We start from the raw sequence: 27,248 nt of genomic DNA, 5'->3' as shown, positions 1-27,248 counted from the left end.
GTATTGTTGTTCAATTTATATTTTATTTTATTTTATCGTATACTCATTGATTTATTCCGTGCTATATTTATTTCTATTATTTTAAATAAATTTCGGATTCGTTTAATACTAGATATTAAAGTAACACATTTTCATAATACATAAATATTTATCTATTTTCATAATCGCATTATCTCGTATGGTAAAACATTGGCGAACATAAATATAAAACTGTTTTTAAAACATCGAATTCGATTAATCTTTAAGCATTTCACACATAAAGAGTTGTTCCGTTGTCGATTGAATGGGTTTGAATAAAGAAAGAAACGTCGTTTTAAAGAGGACATCACTAGCAGCTGAAGTCTCGTAGACATTACGCGTTATCTCTCGTAGCTTCGGTCTTAAGTAGAAAAATAAAGTAGTTATCATATCCTGATTTCAAAACCGCTTATATAAAGAGATTTATTTGGATGAATATAGTTCAGAATTTGTTATCGAAACGTACGTCGTTGCAACTGGGCGCCTAGGGTGAGAATTTCTATCATTCGATTACATGAATGTTTACTACGATTTGTATATAATCGTAAGAGCGCCATCTAGTGGCATAACTGTTTTCAAGTATAATAACGAGGCACTCTTACGATTCTATGTAAATTGTAGTTATCTTTCACGCCATCAAATAGGGAAGAAATCTGCACTCTAGTTTTAAAACGTAGGTACCTAATAGTTTGTAAATCCGTTTTTTTTAACGCACGCAAAACATTTTTAACGCTTTATGGGCAGTAGCGTGCATAGAGGGTATGCAAAGGGTATGCAGATGATATAAAGTGAAAAAAAATTCCAGTACGAGTGTTAAATAACTAAGAGTAGGCTTTTTATAACTCTTACAAAACCTAACCATAAGTTTTCTATACCATACCCTCTATGCACGCCACTGCTTGTGGGTAAGAGCGTTTACACAAAACTGCTATAATGAGAGTCCTTCGCAACGTTCACTTCTTTATAATAATAAAGAACTAAGAATACACCATTGTTTTACCAAACACCTATATGTTAGTGCTAAACGGCTAAGGTAACTAACCATAGGTAACGCTACGGAAGAAACGCAACGGTAGCAGCGCACGCCCCTGGTCGGTATCCTGTCTATCGCAGCTCAGCGGTGCGGGGACATCACTAACGGCCACCCCTACGACTGAAACCATGCATAATAACATGTCGATATCGGAGTCAGCACTTAACACACTGGCGTCCCCAGCGAGAGTCACGCCGGGGAACTCTAACTCGAAGTTACGAGGAAGTTCTACTACTGTACAGGTATTGTTGGAAACCCTCGTGCGTGTATTTATGAGCGCACGTAAGAAGTTATAGTGACGTAATTTTTTTTCAAGGATTTCAATAAAGAACATCAATTACGATTCTTGCATTTCCAAGGTCGGCCAAGAATAAAATGTCCTATTTTATTCTTATTATGACATCGAAGATGTGTGTGAAATAATAACACTAATTGAGTAGGTACACTTTTTCTTATAAATAACCAGTGAATAACCACGACTTATGTCGAAAGGAATTCCATATTTCATGTTTAATACTTTTTTACTCTAATTTTCTGTTACAAAATACATAAACCTCAAAAAAAAGAAAAATTTATTTCATGTAGTTTCTCAATAAAATCAAGTTTAAAATAATAGTCCTACATCCTCAGTGACATAATAAGAAATGTATAGGCGGACAAGTTTTACGGTAAATATATATAGTTGATAAAAATGTAATACCTACTTAGTTATAAAAATACAAGAATATGGTAACCTAAAGCCATATTTTATAGGACGTTAATCTTATTTAGAGTGATTGATATTTATGATTTATCAAAGTCCAAAACCCGTTCTCAGCATCTTCCAAAAGGTGTATTCATTTCATAGAACAACTTTTGTTTCATGGTTATATTTGTTGGAGAACAAGTAAAACGTCAGCAGACTTAACCCGAATGTCCTTCAAAGCTGTTTGTTTGTTGTTGGTAAAATCTGTAATTATATAAAGAATCCTACATGATTATGCATTCTAAATGACGAAGTATTTTCAAGTAAATTTTAACAACTGCTTTAATGTAAATACTGTTTCATAACAGCTGAACAATTTAATGTATAGAACATAAAAACAATAATTATTTCCCACCAGGGTCACGTATCAAGCACAAACACAATGACGGAGGCGTGCACGTCGTGCGTCGAAGCTAACGACAAACAATGCTGGCTGCGACGAAAGCGGCTAAAACTTCGTCGTCACAACAACACGAATTCTAGGAGGGAAAGATTGGTGAAATCGCTGTCGTTTTGCGGAAGACTTAGTCCGGAGATAGAAGATAAGCATGAGAGAAGCGCTGCCAGTGACCCCGCTACTAGTAGAAAGAACAGGTACCTATGTTATAATTTTAAAGGGATCCCCCCTTAAAATTGAGGATCGGATCGGTTAGTGAGAAGGGTACTTTCTTTCTGAAAAACCTTCTTAAAAAATAATAGTTGGGTGCATCTGAAATGGGCCGTCACATATGTACCTACATTTACTTCTTAATATGTTACATTCATTTAGTCCTATTATTGTGGTCATAGAGTGGATTAAATATCATTCTATAGATTAAAAGAGAATGCGATCTCTGAAGGCAACCTGTGCCTTTGGTATAATTTTTCCAATGAGCAAACATCATATTGGCGTTAACGTACAGCTGACGTAACATGGACGGCCAAAATAGTTAAGATTAGAAAGGTTAACGTTAAGATATTGTTACGTTAGCTAACTAAGAAACTTCTATTTGCTCAAATCCACACCATGTATACAATCTTTGTTATACCCACAATTGGTTATTGCTTTATTATTTTATACAATCCAAGGGGAGAACTGTATATATAAATTTCTTCACCAGGTTCGACACTACATCAACATCAGGCAACGACAGTGATGAGGAACTGATAAAGCAGCAATTGGCGACTATAGCAAACCTGCGCAGGAGCATCGAAAAGACACACATATCAAACAAGGAACCAGACAGTGCCATCCCGGAACAGAATGAATCTGAACTAGCTACTCCCAGCTTTAAATTAGGCCCCGAAGGTGGAGCCGTAAGACCAAGGCTTACGCGAAGTATGGAAAGAGAAAGGACGTTCCTGGCACTGAGTTTGGGCAATCCAAGCCAAATGTGGGATGTATGTTTGGACAAGGACTCCGATAAAAGTGTCACAGCTGGAACGGAGGAACACAGTTCTTTCTCGGAACAGGCCTGGGATTTCTATCAGGTAATTATAATGTTATACTTTTTTATTAAGAACCTATCAATGTGAATATAATCATCATCATTTACAAGGATACATACATTCCTGGACATACGTATTTTGTAAAGACTTTCACACTCCTCAAGTGTCCAGCGACTCCCTGCAACTCGCTTAATGTCGCCTGTCAACCTAGGATCATCACTGCAGCACCTTGGGACTCTACTATCCATTTTCCTCCTTGCTATGTGCCCCGCCTATTACCACTATATACTAGTATTGCTGAGTTTGTGGTTTTGTAATTTTTTAACAAATCTCTGCTTTGCCAACAGGAAAAATATAACTCGGAGCCATATTCGGAAGCACCAGACTCGGACGCCGCTCGTCGCCTCCTAGAATTCGGGGATGATTACAGAGCATTCCTCGACTCACAATCTGACTGTTGCTCAAGCTTATCCGCTCAACCCGAAAACGACCAAAGCCCAAGCGGAACCCGTAGAAGAAGACCGCCTTCAGACATCTCAAGGGAACGAAGCCTTCCTCGGTATAAGAGACCGACGAGAACATCTCCAGTCGAAACACCTTCCCGAAAACCTAAAAAGTCAATGTCGAGTGCTGAACGCAAAAAGAACCTCCTCGATAGCCTCGAAAGATCCCGTAACAACACTAGCATAGAAAGTAACGAAGGAGTTCGAAGACGTAAACCCTCAGAAAATGAGAGAAAGAACAGCAAACGCTCCCCTGAATTCGATCTCCTCAACATTCAAGCTTTAAGCCGAAGACGTCACAGCTCCAACCTAACCAGCGACGAAGTCAATAGTTCGCTAGAATACACTGAAGTTAACAACCGACCAGATATACTAGATTCATTGAATCGAAGACGCAAGGATAAAGATGGGGAGAGTGAGTTGCAGAAAATTGCTCTTTCTGAAATGCGTAGACGTTCTACGGGTAGTGCGGACTCTGAAGGTGAATCTTCGTCGCCGAAACACAGTCGAAGGAATTGGGGCGACTCAGACTCGGAGTCGGAAGAAGTGCGGTCTTTAGTACGCCGTTCGAGCACGCAGCTGGAAGTGACCGAGGCTATGATGGCGCGACACGAGGCCTCTCCGGACATCCTGCGGGCTTTCGACTACGTAAGGACCCCATTCGATACCGATTACAGTAGTAGCTACAGTGACGCGGACGACAGTCGCTCGTGTGTTACCGTCCGCAGGCCTTGCCTCCGAGCGCGCTTCTGTCTGGCCGTCACCGCCGTGTCTATATTAGTCATAGTATACATACACATTCAATGACATTTGGCAGGGGCTTGTGTGATATTTACTCTCATATATGTAAGTATACGCGTTAGGTACGCTGCGATTGTCAGATTGAAAATCAAAATCGAGCTCGAACAATCTCTCGTGATGAGTAAGCATAGCCTATAAGTTATAACATAACAGGCGATTTGCTAAACTATCTATCTTCATAATGTTTAATGTAATGCACGGATCTCTTGTAATAATAACAGACCTGCAGACATTATAATCTATATCAATAGTATCATTCCAAACTAAATACTAAATCTCACATTACATATTAAGTTATCAACGAACGAGGTCACCTATAAGTTGTTTTTTTTTTATCTTCAAGAAAAGATAATATGTTTTTCGAATGGCAGGGCACTCGTTTTATGAATAATTAATTAAGGTTAAAACCATAACCATTCAGTGCAGCGACATCTTTATCTTTAGTTTTTAGCTCCTTTAGGGCATATCTGGAGAAGGCTAGATTATTTAATCACCTTAATAAACAGTTACGATCTTAAATGTTTATATTATCGTTATTAATTATTATTATAACTCATTACTCAACATTCCGTATCAAATGTTAGTGGAATATAAAATGTTTAGGTACAAAGTATACAGCATTTGCATAATATTTATAAAAAAAAGTATTCAACTGACAACCGCAATATAAACTATTTATTTATATTATTACATAGTTCGGTGGCATCTGTCAAAGCCTCTTAACTTTTGACAGTTGACAGCTGATGTATAAACCTTGCTAATTTTTACGTGAGAGTGTTTATTAAAAGAACCAGTTTGACACGATTTCACTCTATATTAATATTAGATTATTTTTTTCAAACTTGTAATTAATCTATATTTTCTTTGGTTTAGAGCGAAGTGAGATTGTGTCACTATTCAAATCACATATTATTTATTTTCTTTTTATTTACGTTTTTAATTGTTTGTTTTGAGTTTATTTACTTACTAACATGTGTGTTGTGATTGTTATGTGTAGTCTTTACTAACTGCCTGTCTTATATTTAATTCCCCTCCTTTTGAGTTAAATCCCTTTTCCTGTTTTGGAGGCAATGATTCGGTGCTAGAACAATTATACTAACTTTTAGATATATACCCGTGATATATTTATTATCTATAAAAAGTTAACGGTGCAGGTTCGGGCAGGCTTACTTTATTATTCGGTGTATCGCTTTAAAATCGACTGACATAAGACACATCGAAATGACAGATGTCACATTTGACATTTGCCACAGATTATAAAAGAGCCAAGATACTTAACTTATTTTTATTTATAATCTGTTTAGTTTAGTAACGTGTTTAACTGTGATTGCGCGATACTTTAGAAGTAACATGTTAATTTGGTTGTGTAATTTATTTAATTAAATAAAAACACTAGGTCTCGCATAATGTTAGAAGTTTAAATACCAATATGTGATTTGACTGAACTCCGCAATATTTCACGTTACGATTTTGTAAATTGTATTAACATGAAGTATGTTGATTAGGGCTAGGTTGTTAATTGATTTTATTTAAAACAAAATGTAAAAAGTTATTAGTGATCTTTGTATAAATGTTTACAAGAATAAATGTTTCAGTTTGCAAAATAAAATGGAGTTTCAGTCAATTAACACCCATCTCTATCAACATTTATTGAATATATATTTTGTAAATAACAGAATTACTTACACTGATTTAACTAAAACTCGGAAAGAGAAATTATTGGTCTTGTAAGCATTTTGGGTTTCCTTCAAACTTGCTTTTTCTATTATCTGTATTTGGCCTTAAATTTTCCATACGCTTCGCACTATTATTAACAGATTTGTCTATGAAAACAGTAATGTATTGCTATGCAAATATAACAACGGAGAAATAGCAAAGAATGCCGCATGAAATTTGCAAAATATCGATTAAACAAATGCATGATGAATCTTTGAAATAGTGTCCGGAAGATTGTACGGAGATTTTGTAAGTTTAAAATGTTCTTTTTTTTTGTAATGTTTACAGTCTTTGCATATAGCTAAATCGTGATTTGAATGTCATAAAATCACGAATAAGTTTCACACAGTGGTTGGAACGTAATCCAAAATAATAGGTGTATTTCATTTTATGGTTTCATAAATAGGATTATGAATTTAACCCTTCAAATCATTCTTAATTAAAGTGCGATAAATAGCGAGAGTAAAGCTAGGCCAACTATACAGGATAAGAAAGGTAATCAAGCTATCACATCATGTTTAGTTAGAGAAAAGTTAAGAAATAAATGTTCCTTTTTCTTCTGCTTCAAGTTACAAGTTGTTTATTTTATTCACGCATTTCGTTGGAAGAGTTGTTAGGATAATAATATTGCAAATTTTAATTTGAATGCAGTCGTGAAAAGATATAATTATAAAAGATGTTTTTGGAGTAACGTTAATATAGTTCAAACTTTATATTATAAAAGTGGTAATGTAGCTCATCTACGAAGCATATTATTATGTATGTATACATATTCATTAATTTTATGAGGAAGTATGAAATCTGGTTTGAAAAATAGTTCTTCCTCTATAATAATCGAATGCTTATATTTTTATATCGAACGATTAATGATTCGAAAAATAATATATAAAACACATTTTTAATATAAATAAGCAAATCGTTGGTAGCTATTTTTTTTTTCTTTAGCAACATGAATTTTTGTTCCACGCAGACGGAGGTGGTAGCTCGGTGCCGGGAAAACATCAACCTTTTGGATGTGGCCCTTACCGAGGGAGCGTTGTCTCCCGCATTACAGAGAGACGTTAGAGGTTTGTTTCTTTTTTTTTTTTTTTAATTTTATATATATTTTTTTAAGGCTTTATGATTATACTACGGACACAAAACGTAAACATTTTGATTACAATTTACAGCACCATAAAAACCATTTGGCTTTAATCGGATGCCCAAATCGTTTACTCATATTAAGATCTCATACTTCGTATTTTCTCTGGTTGTTTCCTTTCTAAATCTAGCATCCAGTTTATCAATTCGGCGAGGAACTATGTATGCGTTTGTGCGCTCATCATCATCATATCAACCGATTGACGTCCACTGCTGCTGGACATAGGTCTCTTGTAGGGTGTTCCAGAAACCACGGTCTTGTGCCGCTTGGGTCCTGCTGGTCCCTGCGACTCGTTTGATGTCATCCGTCCACCTCGTCTGAGGTCTACCAACGCTGCGTTTACCGGTGCGACGTCGCTATTCCAGCACCTTGGGACCCCAGCGTCCATCGGTTCTCAGCTTCGCGACTCGTTGAGCTATGTCCATAGCTCTGGTTCTTCTACTGATCTCCTCGAACATACTCCGAGCATAGCTCTCTCCGTCGCCCGCTGTGTGACTCCAAGCCTTCTTATGATAACTATAGTCAACGCTTGTGCGTTAACTGTATTTAATCTTCGAGGATATTGTTACTACTTAACTTATTTTAGAATTCTGTCTGAATATTTCACTGACCACCTTATGAATGATTAAATTAAAAATGACTCCTTTTAAACAACTAACCATATTATATTACGTGTTGAAATAAAATTGTTTTATCGTTTTTTTCTTGAGAGTGCTATGGTGCTATATATATGTTAGGGGAGAAATGATTTACTTATTGGTATTAAATGGCACTGAGTGTACTGGCGGAGCTAATTTCCATTTCAAGTTTTCCTAATCGGCTGTATTATGAACAATACTATATTAAAAACAATTTCATAATTTTTATTAGTTTAGTGATAATGCGCTCGGGTTCCGAAAGACAGAGAGACGCAGGTTCAAATCCTGTCGGTTCCTTAATTTAATAAGGACTTTAAAAATTTAAAAACTAATTAGGACAACTGGCTGCCATCGTCCTGCCCGGCATATAAAAAATCTCGAGCCCGATCGCAGGGCGAACTATTAGGCACATATTGTGGATCTGAATCAACCAGGAACAACAAAAAAGGGCACGGACAAAAATCAAAAATAGGTGGACATATTTTTGAGCTATTTTTTGCTTGGAGGGATTGCTTAGATTTACAATGATTACAAGTTGACACAGTACCTAATTAGGTTGTATAACGACGCTTTACAATGCTATGCCTGAATAAGTTAAGCCTTATCTAAGGAGACTCCTGGGCATACATCAACCGTTCACCAATAGTTATCACTTAAGAGTTGGTGAAACGTTTTTTTTTTATAGACATATTATCAAAATTAAGCTTAATTTGCTATACTCCGCAAAAAGCAGGAGATGTTGACTTTACAATGAATAATTGTAAAGTCAACATCTCCTGATGATGCTCCGGTTTCGGAGCGAAACGTGCGTAGAGGGTATATTGCCGAAGATCTGTTTGGTGTGGGGTATAAGGATTGAAGAAATTATAAATTACACCACACAGATTCTCCTGCTTTTCGCGGAGTATAGCAAATTAAGCTTAATTTTGATAATATATCATGGATTTCCGCAAAGTAACGCCTGCTTCTATCCAATATTTTTTAAAGACATCGCCTCAATCATTATGCATAATATGATTTAACCGATGCATAGGTGTAGTTAAAACGGGCATGAGGATGGTTGACAAAGACAATCGAAAGCGGTCAAAATAATAAACAGCGTCTTTATTTAAAAAAAAAAAATAACCAAGCTTTATCCTTGCGCGAAGCATCAAGTTTGATATATCTTGTTTCACGCAAAAATGCGATCGGCTGGTGGTCGCGGGATTTCCTTACGCGGGTTCCGTTTGAGACCGGTTCTACAACGTTGGTTGTATAGCTCAAGTTATTTTTTTAACCCGACCACGTTAGAGAATGTATTTAATAATCTCTTTTTGATAAATGGAAAACGAATCTTATTAAACACAGTAGCAGCCATCTCCAACCATCCAAGCAGGCGTTACTTTGCTGCAAGCTTAATTCTTTACAATCAGAGAAAAAAAGGAAAATCTTTCCAGTCTAATTTATACTCCACACCAAACAGATCTTCCGCAATGTTACTCTTTACGAAAGTTTCATGTTGACTTTAAAATAAATAATAGCAAGACAATTATTTAAGTCTATTGGCGTTAGATAAAATAAAGCATATACATCGTACTATATTTTATACATAGAATATTAATCATGCGGCGCGGACGGCGGCGTTTGTGAGGGGAGTTTATGACTATGAGTAAGAATGTCATATATCAATAGCTGCGGATCATATATGACATTTTGTTACAACTTACAGTTAACACGTGTAAAACCGCGGGCAACAATTAGTCTATACTAAAGTTTACTAATATTTACTAATGTGAATGCTTAGATCGACTGAACGAAACTGGATGAAATTTAGCACAGATATAAGATTAGAAAAAAACTCACCGAACACGGTGAGTTAAATTTTGTGTTAAATTTTTTTTTTTTTTTTTTGCAAATTAAGTTTATATGACGCTTTGTCAATGCTATGTGCACTTGTCATTGACGTGCATATCAGTCCATGTGTTCGTGTGTGTGCTATGTTTAAAAAACGTGTAATATGCATGTTGTTATAAATAAATAAATAAAAATAAAATAAGATTAAAGTCTGGGAATAGACTACTTCTAATCCCGGAAAATCGTAACGGTCCTCGTGGGACGTGGATATGGCGGATATCCCCTAACCATGCCTATATACCCCTAATCGGTTTCGACGCGGCATCTTTCCGCCACGTCTTTGTCTGTAGGGTGGCGACTGGCCACGCCCAAAACCTTCCACGAGACCAGACCAGAGAAAATTGCAAAATTATAAATTCCCTTATTTTCCCGCCGTGATTCTTCTTTAAATCTGAAGGGAATCAAACCCAAGACTTTCCACTTAGTAAGCCCAAACATACCTGCTGCCCCAGACAATTAAGGTCGACATATAATGAATGTTTAAACAATCTCGGCCAGTCTCGGCCGCGATCAAGGTGATACTGTTTGCGGCGTTTCCGAACTCGTTATCCTCGGTTCAGTTTTAACCGGCAACTTAATACGGCCCACATGATTTGTGGGCCCTTGAATACCTAACTTTTAATTTGAATGGACGTGCATGTACAATACCAACCACCGCCACATATATAGAAGTAAATAGCTGTTGCCCCCTCTGACCCAGAGGACGAGCCGGCATTCTGAGTCCAAGGCCGTGGGTTCGATTCCCACAACTGGAAATGTTTGAGAGACCACCCGAATCTGTTTCAGAGTCTGGGTGTTTATCATACATATGTATATTATAAGTATTTATATGTATTATTCATATAAATACGTTTACTTTGGTTCTAGATGGCGATGTGTGTATTGTCGTAGAACATTTATTAATTTATTATTTATTTCTTCACGGTTTTCTTCAAATCCCCTGAGAACTTTTATATTCCTGGCATGAAAAGTAGTTTATGTCACACTACGTTCTTCCAACTAATTCTATGCCAAAAATACAGTTGATTGGTTGTTTGGTTAAGGCGTAAAGTAAGGAAAAACAAACACACGTGTGGTATGGACTATCAGTTGCCCGTAACTGCGTTCGCGTTGATATTTTTTTGTGTATGCACTGTGCCAAATGAACATGTTTATCTCTTGCTCTGTGGAAAACAAAAACTAATCTATCCCAACGGAAGGAAATCGCTCGGGGAAAACTGTATAGATTTTATCCTATTGCGCTCTGAATATAATGGACAGAATTTTAATCCCTGAATTTTAATCTCTGGCTTACTAAGCCACAGACTGGAACATATGATAGGCCATGACGGTGAAGGGGAGTCGCAAAAAAAATATGACAACTTTATTTGTATCCCGGAAGAGGCGATATGGCGAAGATCGCGCCTTGCCGTTTAGCTCGTTGGCATCTATTTCTGCCCACGAAAGCGGAACCGGCCTAATGAAAGTGAGGACGTCTAAGCGATTTTGCAATCAGTACTGCTATATTTAACATATTTTTATATGTTTCCTGTTTCCCTGGTTTATAGATTGAGGAAAAAATTTCATTTTTTTTTAACTAGTGGCTATTTTATGACAAAAACAGATTTTATTTAAATTAATTGTTGAATATTGGATAGAAGAAGGCCTTACTTTGCGGAAATCCATAATATATTAAGTATAATAAGCTTAATTTGATTTACTCCGCGAACAATGTACCCTCTACACACGTTTCGCTCCGAAACCGGAGCATCCTCCGGAGGATCTGTTCCCGGAGTATAACCAATTAAGCTTGATTTTCATAATTTTTGAATGTATTTTTTTCTAATTATAATGAAAAATTTTCAAAATATTTCTATATTATGTTTAGAGTTTCAATGATTCTTAGCTTGGCGAAGAAATGTCTTATAATTTTAAATTAATGGGTCAATTTGAATTATTAAGATCCAAAGACGAATCCCAATCCAAATTACCAAAACCACATTTTCTGTACTTTTAATCCATCCCGGATACCGGTTAACTGTATTATATTTAATATGAGCCTAGTATATCTTCCACAATACCTTAATCGTTATAATTTGTTAAACGATTCTTTTGTTATGTTAACTACTTACTCTATACATCTGAACATTTTTAACAAACAAAACAAACTAAGAACCCATTAAGATTACTTAAGTTAAACTAAACGATAAGCGTTTTAAAAAGATTGCCAGTATAATTTCGGAAGCGTGTTTTCAAAATGCTCTAACAACTAATGGCTTAAAAGCATTCATAACAGATAAGTAAGTACGGACGTAAATAGTACTCCGAAAATATACTTAACAGTTCATAAATAACCCGAACATGTATCACTGCCGTCTAGCAACGTTTCCCGACTAGGATAAATAAAGTAAAATAAATAAAATCCTACTTTGGAAGTATACTTAAAGCAAAATAAATCATCATTCATTGCAGTAAAATTGATTTTTAACCCCCAACGCTAGAATGACATGTTATAAGTTTCACGTGTCTTTGTGCGTGTGTGTGTTGGTGTGTGTGTGTGAGTGAGTGTGTGTTCCCCAATAAATGGACCGATTTTGATTTTGTTTTTTTTGTTTGAAAGCTGAATAAGTCTTTGTGGAGTGTTCTTAGCTATGTTTGATGAAAATCGGTTCAAGATGGCCGCCGCCACAAAATGGCGGATCACATTTTTTTTATTTTTTGTCTGGGGTTTTAAATTTTTTCTGTAGTTTCGTTAAAATGGATTTTGCTAGGATTTCTTTAAAAGTTGGAGCGGGCCGATGGAGCATATTTATTTATTTGCATTCATTCTAAACACGAACGGTTTTAGCCTCGTGGATAAGGCTTGGCGTTCCTTTCGATCGCGCACGCACCTCTAACGGGGTTATGTGCGTTTTTAGTTTAAGCCATTTAATACCACTTGCTTTAACGGAAAACATCGTTAGAAAACCATTATGCCTGAGAGTTCTCCATAATGTTCTCAAGGATGTGAAAAGTCTACCAAATCGCATTTGACCAACGTGGTGGGCTATAACATCGTAAACCCTTCTTATCCTGATTATCAATAGATTATAAAATAAATACTATATTAATTGCTTAAGACGTACATAACTACGATAAAATTATTGGTGCATTCCGAAGATTGAGCTGCGTCCCTGCGAGCGTAGGGCCACTGTTAACCAATGGACTATCGTTGTATCGTCGAATGAATGTCAAGTTCTATGAATTTTCCTATAATATTAAAATTTGATGTTTCCATTGTTAGGCCCCACACAAACTATAATTAAAGTGAATTAGTGATGTCAATACGTCGATACTTTTTCACACATTACATCACGTTAGTGTGACATCACACAGTCTGCTCTAAAATGGGAAAATAAACATCGTTATATGCACCGATAAAACAGTTTCCCAGTAACAATTTGATGCTCGTGCAATAAACTTGTTGTGAAACTGAATATGGTTGCGGTGAAGGTTCTACTTTTTATAAGAGATTCAAGAAAACCTGTACTTCGACGTAAGTTCCATTACTGTCCATGCTATAAGTAGGTACCCAAGTAGTCTTGTGTTATTATATTATGTCGATGAATACGCAAATTGTTATTCTAATGATGTAAAAAAAAAGTAAAAAAATATTACCACAGTTGCAAGTTAATTAGTTATACTATTTATCAGCCCAGAGGAGAACCTGTCCTCTGGGCCAGTAAGCCCACTACAGAGGACAGTGTCTCCTCAGAATGCTTTGCTCAGATTCCATTGCGTGAGCCATGTCCGGAATATTACAGTTTACACGCCTTTGAAAACATTATAGTAAATTTTCATCTATGTATATTGAAGATTTCTTCACGATGTTTTCCTACACCGTTAAAGCAAGTGATCTTAAATTTTTCAAAACGCAGATAACTCTTAAGAGGTGCGTGCCGACGGTCGAACTCCGCCCTAACCACGAGGCTTGTTTTGTTAATGTAATGAAATCCGATAACCGATATACGGGAGATATATCTTTTATGCGGCAAAATTATTTACCTGAGTTAAACTTAATATTTAAGGCTTTTCTTTTTAACTCTTTAAACCAACTCCAAAATTTCGTAAAACGATTGTCTCTTCAAAGACTTGTTTAAAGTTTTATTTTATGTTAAATTTAAGCATAAATTCTAATAACTCTATCCTTTCACAGAACCCAAGGTAAAAAGGCTGACGGGTTGATTGCACTAGCATTATCACTAATGATGCGATTACAAAATAAAACTCGTAGCACCTCAACGAAGGCTTTTGATTGCTCTGAATGTGTCTAAATACCGCTTTTTATCCTACGAGGCAAGTTAATTGCTTGACAGATGCTATTGAAACGTTGTCGGTCAATGCATTCACTTTTTGTTGGATTGTCTATGGTTAAGATGACATTTTCTTTTTTTAATCACTTCAAAGAACCAATGGTAGTTTTACATAAAACGAACGACATCCTTCTTTATACAAGCTTTGAGTTTACGTCTATGATCATAAGTCTTCAGCGCTTTTTAACTTTTATTAGTAAATTCAATTAAATAGCATTGTATTACATATTTAATTATATTTAAGATTTTTTAAATTGCTGTTTCTCTATTCTCTTTATGCGTTAAACTAAGTTTTATTTGTATCCAATGTGTTAAAACAGTACATGGTCTATTTTGCCATGTTTGATACAATTCGATTTGACAATTTACCAGGATTGTAATGGGGCAAACCAAGTTTACTTGGAAGTAGACAGCTCTGCTCTCATCTCCCGCAAGATAGAAACAAAATGTTGACTGTTGTTGAAAAACTAAAATGCTGACTATAGCTAACTTCATGGTGTCGGTTTTTTGTGACAGTTTGCGCGTATCGTAAAAATTTACTCTCACCATTTTTCCATAACGCGCCAAAAGAAGTATAACTTCAAAAATATTGTAGATATTGATGTTGGAAAAGAGGAACTGCTGAGTTTCTTGCCGACTTCTTCTCGGTGGAATCTGCCTTCCGAAGCGGGTATAGAGTCACTAAAAACCAACAGACTTGACGTTTTAAAAGTGTTTATAAGGAGTCCTACTTGAAATTAATTTATTTTAAATCATTTTGAATTATTTATCAGCATGATACAGTTTCTTATTTTAATATTTGTAACAAAAATCACAGCAGAAAATGTAATATCTTTAAAATACAAGATAGTAATACCTACATACACTAAATGTGCACAAACAAACACAACTACAACATAAATAACATTTCTTAATCATGGATAAGTGAACGTTATTCTAAAATCAGAGTGCAATTTTTAGAAAACTAAAAAGTTTGCAGTCTGGCCTTCACTTCGCAACAAAAATATTCTAACTATTATGGTCGGTGGTGGAAAACGTTTCTCTGAACGATTTTAATAGGTTATTATTATGCTCGTTTCGTATAATTTACAACACAACCTTCGGAAGTAATTGTAAGCAATACTGAGATGCATATTATAACCAGCTAAATTACAAAGTAAATAAGAGGTATCTACGGCCAGTGGCATAAACAGTACATTCCAAGCAAAAAGTAATGCCTGACTTAATGTTTGATTCAAAATATTGTGTATCGAGAAGTGGTTTTCCATTTTATACCTTCTGCCTACTTTAATGCCTACCCTGGTAAGATATCCCGAGCACTGCACTGTCCAACTCCAAAAAAAACGTTCGATGTCTGTCAAATATGATTCTCTTAAAGAAGGCTCAGAGTCACTCAGCGGCGATAGAAAGAACTACGCTTGGAATATCTCTGCGTGTTCAAATCAGGAATGAGTAGATCCGTAGATGAACCAGAGTTACATTGCTCAACGAGGCGCGAAGCTAATGGACGATGGATGGACGATGGTCTCCCAATGTTCTTGAATGGTGACCTCGCAATTTTGGTAGACACACGACGAGGAGGATGGATGACAAGCGAGTCGCAGGAAGCCACTGGACCCAAGCGACACCAGACTTTGGTGGATGTCCAAAGACATGATGATGTTGATGACTCCTAAAAATATGATGAGGTTAAACACTCATCAGTATAATAAATAGGTATCTACGGGTCTAAAATATGCAACCGCTTTCCATGGAGAACTTTGTGACAAGGATAATACTCACTTTCGATCTGTCAAGACCGGTTTACTTTAGAATTTTTATCACAGGTAAATTAACACCAGTGATGTTAATTCGCTTAGATTATTCCAAGAAGGGATATAAAATAAAAGTTGATCAACTAGAACCCGACTGAGAAGAAATTTCCTTTTAATGTAACGTTGCATAAAAGCTGAAACAAGTAGATACCTATTAAAAGTTTTAAAGCCTCATTTAATAACAAACAGTAATATTGTGGCTTTCCCACAATTGGCATTGCTGTGTAAATATAGGCACATTAACACTTACGTCTCAGGTGATAATGCACACAGACACAGAGCAGCAGTTTGTAGGACGTGTTCATGCTTTGCCAAATTTTATGCTTTTTAAAGGAGATAGTTTCCATTAGATGGACTATATGTTTGATCCCTCAATTATAACTAGATATATGTTATATATTTTTCTTCGTCTTGCCAAATAAGCACTTTTTTAGAAATTCTACTAAAGTTTTGTAAAACTACAAGTAGTTAATGGGATCAAAGCGTAGGTAGAGCGGTGGAGTAATCTAGTCAAAGTTAACAATGTTGATCGAAGGTTCAAATAATAATGTATGTATCTATTTCACGCGGAATTAAAATGAAGTCATTTGGGTCATCAACAAATGAATCACCTCATAATGTCAATCGGCTAAATTTTACATAATAGTTCATCATTAAAAAACCCATTACCTGTCCACTACAGGACGCGGGTGCTCCAAGTATGATAAGGGTATAGATCGTAGGCCAAGTGCGAATTGGTAGGATCTCAATTCTTCCAGTAATATTTAATTGCTTAAACACACATAACTTCAAAGAAAGTTAGTTCCGTGCCATCATCGAACTCGAATTAAAACAATACAGTCTCTACAATTCTTTTAATCCTGAATTACCGTGAATTGAAACAAGCTCATTTTCATAATGTTTTCATGTCGAGCGTAATATCGTTACCACCGTAAAGCGCTTAAATGGCTTCATTGTTGTATACGATAAACGACTTATCTGGACATAGTTTTCGGTGCGATCGCTTCAAGCGCCCGCTTATTCTGTCGCAACACGTACCAAAGGTGAATTACATATAATACGGTAGATCAGCTGAGATCGTCGCGAGCGGCAGTCGTGTCCTCGCCGACATTTCTATTTTCATTCGCGAGTGATTTGTGTTCAAGTTTAACGTTTGTGACGATTTTAACTTCGTATGTTACACGGTTCTGTGCTGTAGCAATCAAGTATTTATTAGTGCTATTTAATATTAACGTTGAGCTCACTTTTCTCTCGTAAACTAGATGCGCATGAGTGCACACTTTCGCTTCTGACGGATTTGCAATTTCAATGCAATTGCCCACTGAATTATTACCGTGGAAAATAAAGTTATCGCGTAATTGAGAGGTACCTAGTTAGTACATTGAATGTTTATGCAAAGCGACCTTCGCGGTAACAAAGTCTATCCTACTATTTGCGATAAGATCGCAAGCGACGAAACTATTTTTATATTGAATTTAATAGAGCATTCATTTGTGTAAAATATTTTTTCTAAAGTAAACATTTTGATTCCAATAAACATTTGACCTTGAACACACAAAATATTTCATGCTTCACCAATATTCTGTTGTTTTCTACTAACTTCCAAATACAGGATATATTATATTTGTCCAAATTGAACAGATTCATTTTCTTTTCATTTTTATTTTATATTCATGAAGAATCTTTTGAGATAATTTTGATAACTTGACAAACTATTTAAACTGCAATGTGTAATTCTTTAAGTAATTAAAAATGAATTAACCTTTATAAATCCTTAACCTGTAACTGTATGTATAATTCCGTACCATAAGTTTTAGGCTCTGCTGTATGTAATGTAGTAACATTAACAATTTTCGTAAAGGTCCCGTTATTTTCGAATACGCTACCATTAACTGATGACAGAAGCATTGTTAGTAAACAATAGAGTTTATGAAATAGTTCATCGACCGCAGTTGTCCATATAGCAATCATAATAGATATTTCATAATGGGTACACAGTCAGTAAATAAAATTATATAACATGACCGTTGATGTTTCTAATGTGTCTTTACTATATCGCGAATGAAACTGGCTACTGTTTGATGAAGCCGTCAGATTACAAATAATTTAAAAATTCTAATACGGTTTCGTAACATCACTTGTATAACTGGTTCCAATCTCCAGTAACCTTTGCTAGATGAAAACATAATAAATCTTATTTTCTCATTTATACGATCCAAATGTTTCTTATTTGCAATTTGAGATATATTTTTTGTTTTCCTTTATTTAAGCTATTAAAATAACTGGATAATTATTTAGATTATGTGTAAATGCTATAACACAACCGCTGTTTTGCTTTCTCTACGTGAAAGTTAACATTTTTTAAACGAATGTTGCGGTTTTAGAATTTTGCACACAATTTTTACTGTCTTTATTATTAATGTGTGGCTTAATTCATATTATGTAGTTTATTAAGCTTCAGCTTTAGATTAATCGTTCAGGGTTCAGTAGTCAAACAAGGAACCTTCATATATATGTTAGGTTCCGTTGTCTATATTTTGCCTTGTGTATTATCACTGACTAGTGAGATCATGACCAATCTTAGAATTAACACAAAAAGTTCATAATGCGCCTAATATAGTGATCTCTTATTATGGAAACTTAGCCAAGCCAATATGTATTATTAAATTAGTCATCTAAGACCTGATCAGGTCACGGTCGTAACATTCATTTTGCTCTATCTATAATTTAAAATTACAGTGGATTATATTTATTATTATAATTTTTAATTAGAAAGGCTAGGATCCAATAATATAATTAATAAATATTAAAAAATAACAAAAAAAAAACTAAAAGAATCTACATTTCCGCCGACTTCTCACAAAACTCCAGACGCCACACTTGATCTTCATCTATTGATCAGCAAACACATCCAGATCAAGTTTAGCTTCCAGGACAGCATTCATCGCAGACAGTGTGTGAGGTATTGGCGAGCGAGCACGCGCTATATCTAGCTTGATGACTGTTACGACAAAATACCAAACGCTCTATAAATCATATTAGATAATAAAAATGACATTTAGAGATAGTATTGTTAGTAAAAAGTCACTCTTTGTGAAGAATGTTTTTTTTTCGATTTACGTAGTGTTTGTAACAACTTTGGATTCAACCCGTAAATCGATCCCAGAAACTCGTGTTCCGTTTTTATCTTAACCGCTAGACTAAAGATGCAGTGCAGTTATTTATCAATACTTGATATTCATATTTTAAAAACCTTGTCCCTTCTGTTTTCATACCTCGATCACATCCCGAATTATTTTAAATATTCTCGATCTATTATTTTATTAATTACCCTGTGCATTGTAAGTAATTTCTTAAAGTATTTTGATGAAGTAATTCTTAAATTAATTAAACTTTATGTACGTTGCAACAAAAAGTATACCCTAATAAAAACTTCTCTAATTTTATAAAGTGACTATATTAAACAATTAGGAATAATAATATACAAATTAAAACCCAATGTCCAAATATTACATGACAAGATGTATAAGAAAATAAAATACCATTTATTATTTAACTAACTTAAATAATAACTCTTTTACGTGCAGGTTCCCAGTTATACTGAGTGCTTCAGTAACAAAATATGGTGATTTTAGTCAGGCATTATTGCATATAGTTTTAAGAGTTATTTTTAGAAAAAACATTACTTTCCTGCTTTACCTTTATAAAGCCTTTCCCTTTTCTTAAAGTTTTCCATTAATTTCAACTTTTTCTTTCATCTGAAAATGTTATACCAGGCACTTATGAAAATTGTTAGTGTCTTTAATCTTGACTAGTTGCGCCGTGTTTAGAGTTGGAAATTCTTGGTAATAATGTCTTTGAACACGCTTTAAGCGGCTCGGGCGTTATCCCTCTAACCACCTTGTCGTTATTGCCTATAATTAGTCAAATCAGTGGCATGGCATAACCGATTGCGTCCCGTGTAAAGGAAAGTAGACTTGCAGGATTCGCTTAGTCATACGTGGGCTTAAGTTTCACCATACGACAACATACAAGCTCAATAAGCATAAAGCCTGTTTTGCATTTGTCCGGTGCATTCAACTCGCCCTTTTTTAAAGTTTCCGGAATAAGGACATGCTATACGGTTGAACCGAATTTTGGTGAAAGGCATCGAACTGATTTGTGGTTTAACTCGTGCGTGTATTTATGAACTTATTCATTCGTTAAAAATTATTTAAAACTTCGGCATCGAAATGTTTTCGTAAAGTTTTATTGCTAGCTTTAATTTCTAATTTCATGTTCTTTTGCATTCGTACTACCGTTCAATAATAATGATTATTGGTTCGGGCTAAAACCTATAAGGTACCTAATACCACGATCTTGGTGTTTAAATGTTAGCGCAGCGTGGAAAAGAAAGTAATTTTTCCCTATTTTTTTTGAGGGAAAAGGCCTGTGCCCAGAACTGGGACACTAATATGCTAAATATGACAATATATATTTTAACCTCTACTATTTATTCAGCAAAGAAAATACCATTGCAATATTTGTAAATCGGGAAATCGAGATTCACTCACGATTGACTTTGCAAATTTATTGCTCATGAATTTTACATTCAGACCGATGAAGCAATCTCGTGACAATTTTTTTGCAGACTTACGGTTTTCTGAATTTCTATTGTATTTTAGTATTGCAGTCTATTGGTTGAATTTTTTGTATTTTTAGTTAACCGTTTGACTTTCGGTATTTTAAGAATTCTTTTTAACCTTTTTAAGTAACATCTTAACAACTCAATTTTAAAACTTTTCCCCCCAACTAAATGAGTTGAAATTTTGCATACACGTTTGGTTTCGATGATAATTCATGGTTACTAAGTAAGAGCATCCTTCAACTAAGTCCTAACGATAGTGGGTCAATTATTTTATTCCTATGCCAATGTTTTGGGTATCAAATGAAAGAGTTTGCTCTGAAGACTATAAAAAGCTTGTTGTTAAAATATTTTATTTAAATTCATTTTATTAGATACTTTGATAAAACGGCGTATTAACTTAATGCTACAACCGAGTTTGATGCCTTTGAAGAGAGTTAGATTATTATGGATATACTCTTAAATAAGAGTATAATACTATTATCCTTAAACAGCCAAAAATAAATTAAAGATGTTAACAGTTGTTCTTCCTTTAGTATTCTCTTCGCATTAAAATCACAATCGGGACCCATTAACGCGTTTCTAACATCCCGGCTTCTGCGATCGTTCTCGGTATTGTTGCTCGACTAAAGATTAATTCGTCGATTAATTGAGTTTGTCAGGTTGTAACGGTTATCCGACCGGCTATTCTAGTTCATCTCGAGTACCGCTATCTCCGTCGGATATTTCTTTGCATTCAATTCCCTGTTTTCTATTTAGAAATCTGCTAAAACTAGCTAAATTCCATTAGGTACTACAAACCTTGCATTAGCAAATTCTTTAACATTGTGAAAACTATCCAACTTTTGTGATACAAAAAATTTAACTGCATCGGCAAGTCCAAAAGTATATCATCCTTTTTGATATCGTTATTTTCTCATAATTTAGCAGTTGCAGGATTTTTATAAAAACAAGCTTTAACGATACCAGTATCATCACGATTCCTCATATAATGTACAATGCATATAGTTCTAATGATATGATATCTATCAGAAATGATAATTAGCATGGTGTAAAAATTAGGATAATTTAAGTGGACTATAAAAAGTAATTGCGATATGACTGTATTATTCGCTAATGATAAGAAAGTGAAATTTTGTCAGCATTGTGACGCAATAGTCACGCAGACTGCTCTTTTTAGATAATTTAGATAACCATCTTTATTTCAATTAGACCATCCATGGTCGTGGAAAAAATTGGTTATCATCATACGTCTGTCAATAAAGTTCTCTCCCACGCAAGATGCTGTTACTTATGTAATTTCACTTACAAACAACAGCATAACCATTGTTTAATGTGAAAGACCGCTTTCCCGTACATGCACTTTGCATCCATGTAGTATGATGCTTACACATATTTATTTTTGAGCTCGTTAAGATTACGATTTCGCCAGTACAACAAATTATTTGAAGAATCACGCAATCATATTTGCAATTGTAAATAGCTTGCTATTGCGTTAATTATGTAATCTGTTTTTATTAAGTATTACTAAAAAATGATAAGCATTAGCAATATGACTCAATTTAGGAGCATTAACAAATTTATTAGATGTTACAACATTCATATTTGCTAATATTGTAATGCAACCTATAAGTCTGATTGGTTTCAATATCTTATCATTTCATTGTGTTATTAATGTGCTCACAAACAGTCTCTTCTTTATCTTATGTTTATAAAACAAAACCGCGAAATACATTGGGGTATACGCACGCGCTTGTTGTTTTAAGTTACTGTAAAATAAATCGTGCGACTCATTTGTGAATCATGAAAGCATTCATGTCAAGATAAGACTGATGAAGGTTAATGACAAAGCTTTTTAGATTTATGGCTTGATAATTTAGAAGATAATAGTAATTGAAAGTGATTATTACGAACGTTAAAGTCAATATTACATTTGTTTATACGTATTAAATTATTTGATTGTAAAGTGTACCAAAGGATTTTATGCAGAGAAAAGTTTGCTCATTGTGTTATACAGTTTGTAGGTGCATAAGATGGAATACGTTTAAAGATCATATCGTAGTTTAGTGAACTCAAGTGAAGTTTTGTGAACTACGTGAACTTTTGAGTGAAAAAAACGTAATATCCAAAATGAGTTTTACTGTCACCACCACTAATAACAATACCGATGAAATTGGTAAGTAATCTGTATCACGAAATATTCAAATGATTGTAGCTTCGAGGTAAGGAAAAAAAATTTACGATTTGACGATTTATCCCGTTATTAGTTAGGTGCATAGCAGAGCTACTATATCATCCATTGATAAACATCACATTGTCGTTTGGTCTTTGCTTCTCGGGCGTCCACTTGCAAATTATTTTTACAGCCTTTCTCGTCGACATTCGTTATTCAAATATAGTTTTGCAACTCCATTTACATATACCTAATTAAAATAATTGAATGTGCAATTTTCTTAGTGTAACATTTGAATTATTTTTTCCTTAAATAATCTTTAGCTTAATTACACTTCTACAACTAGCTGTCCTAGCGAAACTTTTGTAAAATTAAATTAGTCGGTAATAATTAATGTGCGACTTTGAAACGAAGAACATTAGGTCCTTGCTTACTTTGACGTTATAATATTTCGGTACTCGAAAAAGACTCTACAATTGCGAGCAGGCAAATCTCACACTGTAACGTAATCAAAACAAACACAATATTAATAGCAAAGCAAATAAACACCAAAGTAAACGGCGTACTTGACCGCGCAGTGTCGTCCACCCACGTACATATAACATAACCCACGCTTGTCACCATTAGCCTCTCCGTTTCTCTTCGTTGCCCTTTGTTAATTGAACTATTTACAACGCGTTTCTAATATTAATAACTTACTAGCTTGCATTAATAGTAATAATAATAATAAGCCTAATAAAGGCCACAAACAAAATTATAAACTTACCAAGAATTATAAAAAAGCGATTCATTCCTGTAGTTAATCATCTTGTCACCTCCTCTGCTCTGTACTCCAGCACCATGGCAGTAGGTACCTGCCAAGTAATACTACGGCTCTGATTTTCAGTAGAAACCTCAACTGTACTAGCACTTATTCCGGGTACAATTTTAATCTTACCATTTTTACCTTCTTCTTCTTTCAAGGTCATATTACGGTCATATGCTAGTTTCAAACATCTTCGTTGATGAATCCACCATACATACTTCGCGAAAATATAAAAGCTAATTATTGATAAACGGATTATACAAATATGAATGTCCTTAGTTAGTGTAGTTTTGAGTTTGCTAAATTTATAGCTACATCTATCTTTACTTACCCTGATTTACTATAAAGCTGAAGAATGCTTATGTCTGTTCAAACGTTTACCGTAGGTTATACTTTTGTATGAAATCGCAAGTCTTAGCTATTTACTAAATATGTTAAACTGTCATTCTTAAAACCTAGTTTTGGCTAACATGCCTTATAATGCAGCAATACGAAGGAATTATATACTCATTTTTTATATATGAAAATAAGAGCTCGTCTTTATTGATACTTATTACTTTGCTTTCCTCTTAGTTAGATTTCGTTTCCATCGTTAATTATTATGAAAGATCCTCCGATATACTGAAATTATATTATGCGTCGATGTGTTAATTTTTCGTCAGTTATCACTATATAATTTTTAAATTTTGATTGTTTAATTGAATCGGGTTTATTAGAAAACCTTATTAATTTAAATTTAAATAACTAATAAATAACACATCTTCAGTTTTATAATGATAATAATACCAGTAGTCTTAATACAGATTACTAATATAACGCACAGGTTATGCAAATTTAAAACTATGTCACTCTTACTCTCGTTTTCTTTTATCCAAGTGTTATAACATTCAACATCTGTATCCATTTCACTAAGGATGTTAATGAGATAAAATAAAGTAAACGGCCATTTTCGTAATGCATACTCATCCATGTGTTTGCTTTCAAACCCTTCGGTGCTTCTTAGTTAAATAAAGCTTGCATATGCTATTAAACAAGCTATTTTTGTAGTGTGAATACATAAGTCCAGATTAGAAGCAATTTTATTAGCTCGTATCTTGTTAGTACCCTTTACTTTTCTAATATAATGTTTTACTTCAAACTCAAGGAGTTTAAAATAGCTTTGATTATCAGTCATGTTATAATTATCCTTCCATATTAAAAACAAAGTCTAGAGCCTTGAGAGAATTTTACACGTTACACAAGACTAAAACTAAAAGCTCCGATATACACAGGATATAATATATTCCAAGAAACAATTAGAATTTTACTGAAGATCAATACTCACTGCTTTAAATTTAGCAGTCATAAGTAGGTCGTGAGAGCACACTTTTTTCCGAGATCATAATCTCGTATTGCATCTGTGCGAATGCAGCTTACGCAACCACAATTGGTGGCAAAAACATTTGTGCCAACGGATTGAGTGTCAATTTGCTCATGCAAATGACCTTGTCTACAAGTAGCCGAGCGTTATAACTGGACTTGTAGAAAATACATCCGCTTATAGATCTGAATGCATTATAACGTCCAAGTAGAATATATGTCCACTCGCCGCTAGTATAATATTATTACAATAGTGTAGTGAACATATCTATACAATAAATGGCATAGTTATTTTTATGGCAATGTCCATTTATTTGCACTAAACTTATTTTTAGTTTTTTTACTCACAAAATATTTAATATATATGTAAATATTTTGTGACTAAAGAAACTGAAAATAAGATTAACACAAATAAATGGTCATTGCCATAAAAATAACTATGCCATTTATTTTTTTATTGGATTTTGTTTTTTCTCGATAGATTCTAGAGTGTGAACTGTAGAGTTCTGCTAGTGAAGGCGTTTTCCATTTATCAATTTGTTTGTTATAAAGTTTAAAGTTACCTACAAAAACACTGCTACCTATATTGATTTCTGCATCCAATTGGTGTTAACAATCAGCTTGTTCAGATTGGTATTTAGAAATCGGCTTTTCTCATTACAAATGAAGTTACAGTAGAAGAGCCGTGGGAGTGAGCATTTTATGTTTTTGGTTTGCTTCATTGTGTAGATCCTTTCGAAAGGTTTTTTTTATCCCATTGTATTATTAGAGAACTGGTTTTTATATTCATCTGACATCATTCGTTTAAATAAATTATTGATTACATAACTACGAACATCATAATTACTGCGTGGGTTATGTCATATTTGATATTATTGAAGACAGCTCGAAAGTGGGTTAAAATTGTACCTTTTAATCGAGTTGACTCAACCGGGCATTATTTATCGCGTCTATTCTGTAAACTTATAAATAAATGTTTGCATTCTGCAGTGGTACAAACATAACCTTCATTTTTTGGATTACTGATCATGATTTAGATCTTAATCGATTGTAAATATCACGCTTATAATTTTTCGTTACTGTAAGTTTTTACTTCAATTTCTTGTTAAATAAAATTTTATTAAATTACTATTTTACAATTACGAAAGCTTACGTAAAAGCTAATTCAAGATAAGGAGACTTATTAACTGGAATTTACTCTTTTATCTTTTTTATCGTTCATTCGGATTAGACACCGTAATAAGCTTACGTGATTTAGTTAGTTACGTAAGTAATTAATTATTTCGTTCACGTCACCAGTTCCTGTTCATTTTTGGCGCGGAATCATGCGTGCTGTACTTGCTCATAGCGGAATTTTGAGGTGACTGACTGTTTCATTATTGCAAGCAATTATCTTAGTAGTTTTGTGAACCCATTTCTTTTCTCTTAGCTGAAGTTATAAAAACTCTAAAGTTTCAATGAATGAGAACTTTTTAATGATTGGCTTTTTGTTTATGTCTGGAATTCTATAAAAAGTGGAAGGTTTTTTTTTTAAATATCCTAGCCTATTAACGTTTAGTAGGTTGGGTTTATTACTACCATCGTTTTTTTGTCTATTATGTATACTTATGAACCCTTTTTCTCGTTGACACAATACCAATATAGGTAACACAATTTAGTATATGCGTGGAGTTTATTTCTATTTATGCTACCAGATGGTTACCAATATTTACCTTCTGCTAGTAGGTAATATCTAACTTCCCAGATTTTTTTGTTAAAAAATCTTAATTCTTAAAATCGTTGTTATATCGAGGTCACTTACAATTCGTTACAGTCTACATGTCGGTTGCACTGTCTGTTAATTTGCACTTAACAAAATACAAATTTGTTTTGAAATAAGGCCTAAATTCGAACGTACATTTCAAGATAATAGATTGCCCTCGGCTAACGTTAGTTTTCCGTCTGTCACAGCCTATTCGCAATAGTCAGATACACGTTCACCGCAGTTGATGCCCTATGCTGCTTGCAATAGATGCACTAGTCCGAAATTCGAACTTTGAATAGCAAAATTTTCCGTCGCGAACCAAGATGCTCATGCATAAATAATAGCAACTGTATCTAGTTGGAATAGAGGCTACAGAAACAAAAGATAATTGGAACATGAATAGGTGCAGTTTCGACCTTGCCGCCTCGTCGACTCCCGCGCATGATCGAGTTGACAGTGCTGTAATGGATCGAGATTATCTT

At 34.5% G+C, this 27,248-nt stretch overlaps 1 protein-coding gene across 3 annotated transcripts in view; it reads left to right on the top strand.

The window, feature by feature from the left end:
• LOC120633617 overlaps positions 1 to 27,248 on the top strand; it is a 383,246-nt gene that overhangs the window by 345,245 nt on the left and 10,753 nt on the right. For 2 of the 3 annotated variants that reach the window (XM_039903864.1, XM_039903863.1), the window contains 5 exons: positions 1,066 to 1,293; positions 2,155 to 2,390; positions 2,897 to 3,266; positions 3,572 to 4,375; positions 7,215 to 7,311. In XM_039903864.1, the coding sequence (XP_039759798.1) occupies positions 1,066 to 1,293; positions 2,155 to 2,390; positions 2,897 to 3,266; positions 3,572 to 4,375; positions 7,215 to 7,311 (1,735 nt within the window). The remainder of the gene's footprint in view (positions 1 to 1,065; positions 1,294 to 2,154; positions 2,391 to 2,896; positions 3,267 to 3,571; positions 4,376 to 7,214; positions 7,312 to 27,248) is intronic. The other variant, XM_039903865.1, reaches the window with a different exon arrangement.

Source organism: Pararge aegeria, chromosome 22, assembly GCF_905163445.1.
Source record: "Pararge aegeria chromosome 22, ilParAegt1.1, whole genome shotgun sequence".
NCBI lineage: Eukaryota > Metazoa > Arthropoda > Insecta > Lepidoptera > Nymphalidae > Pararge > Pararge aegeria.
The sequence above is the reverse complement of the archived record's forward strand: the minus strand, read 5'-3'. Positions and strand labels throughout refer to the sequence as shown.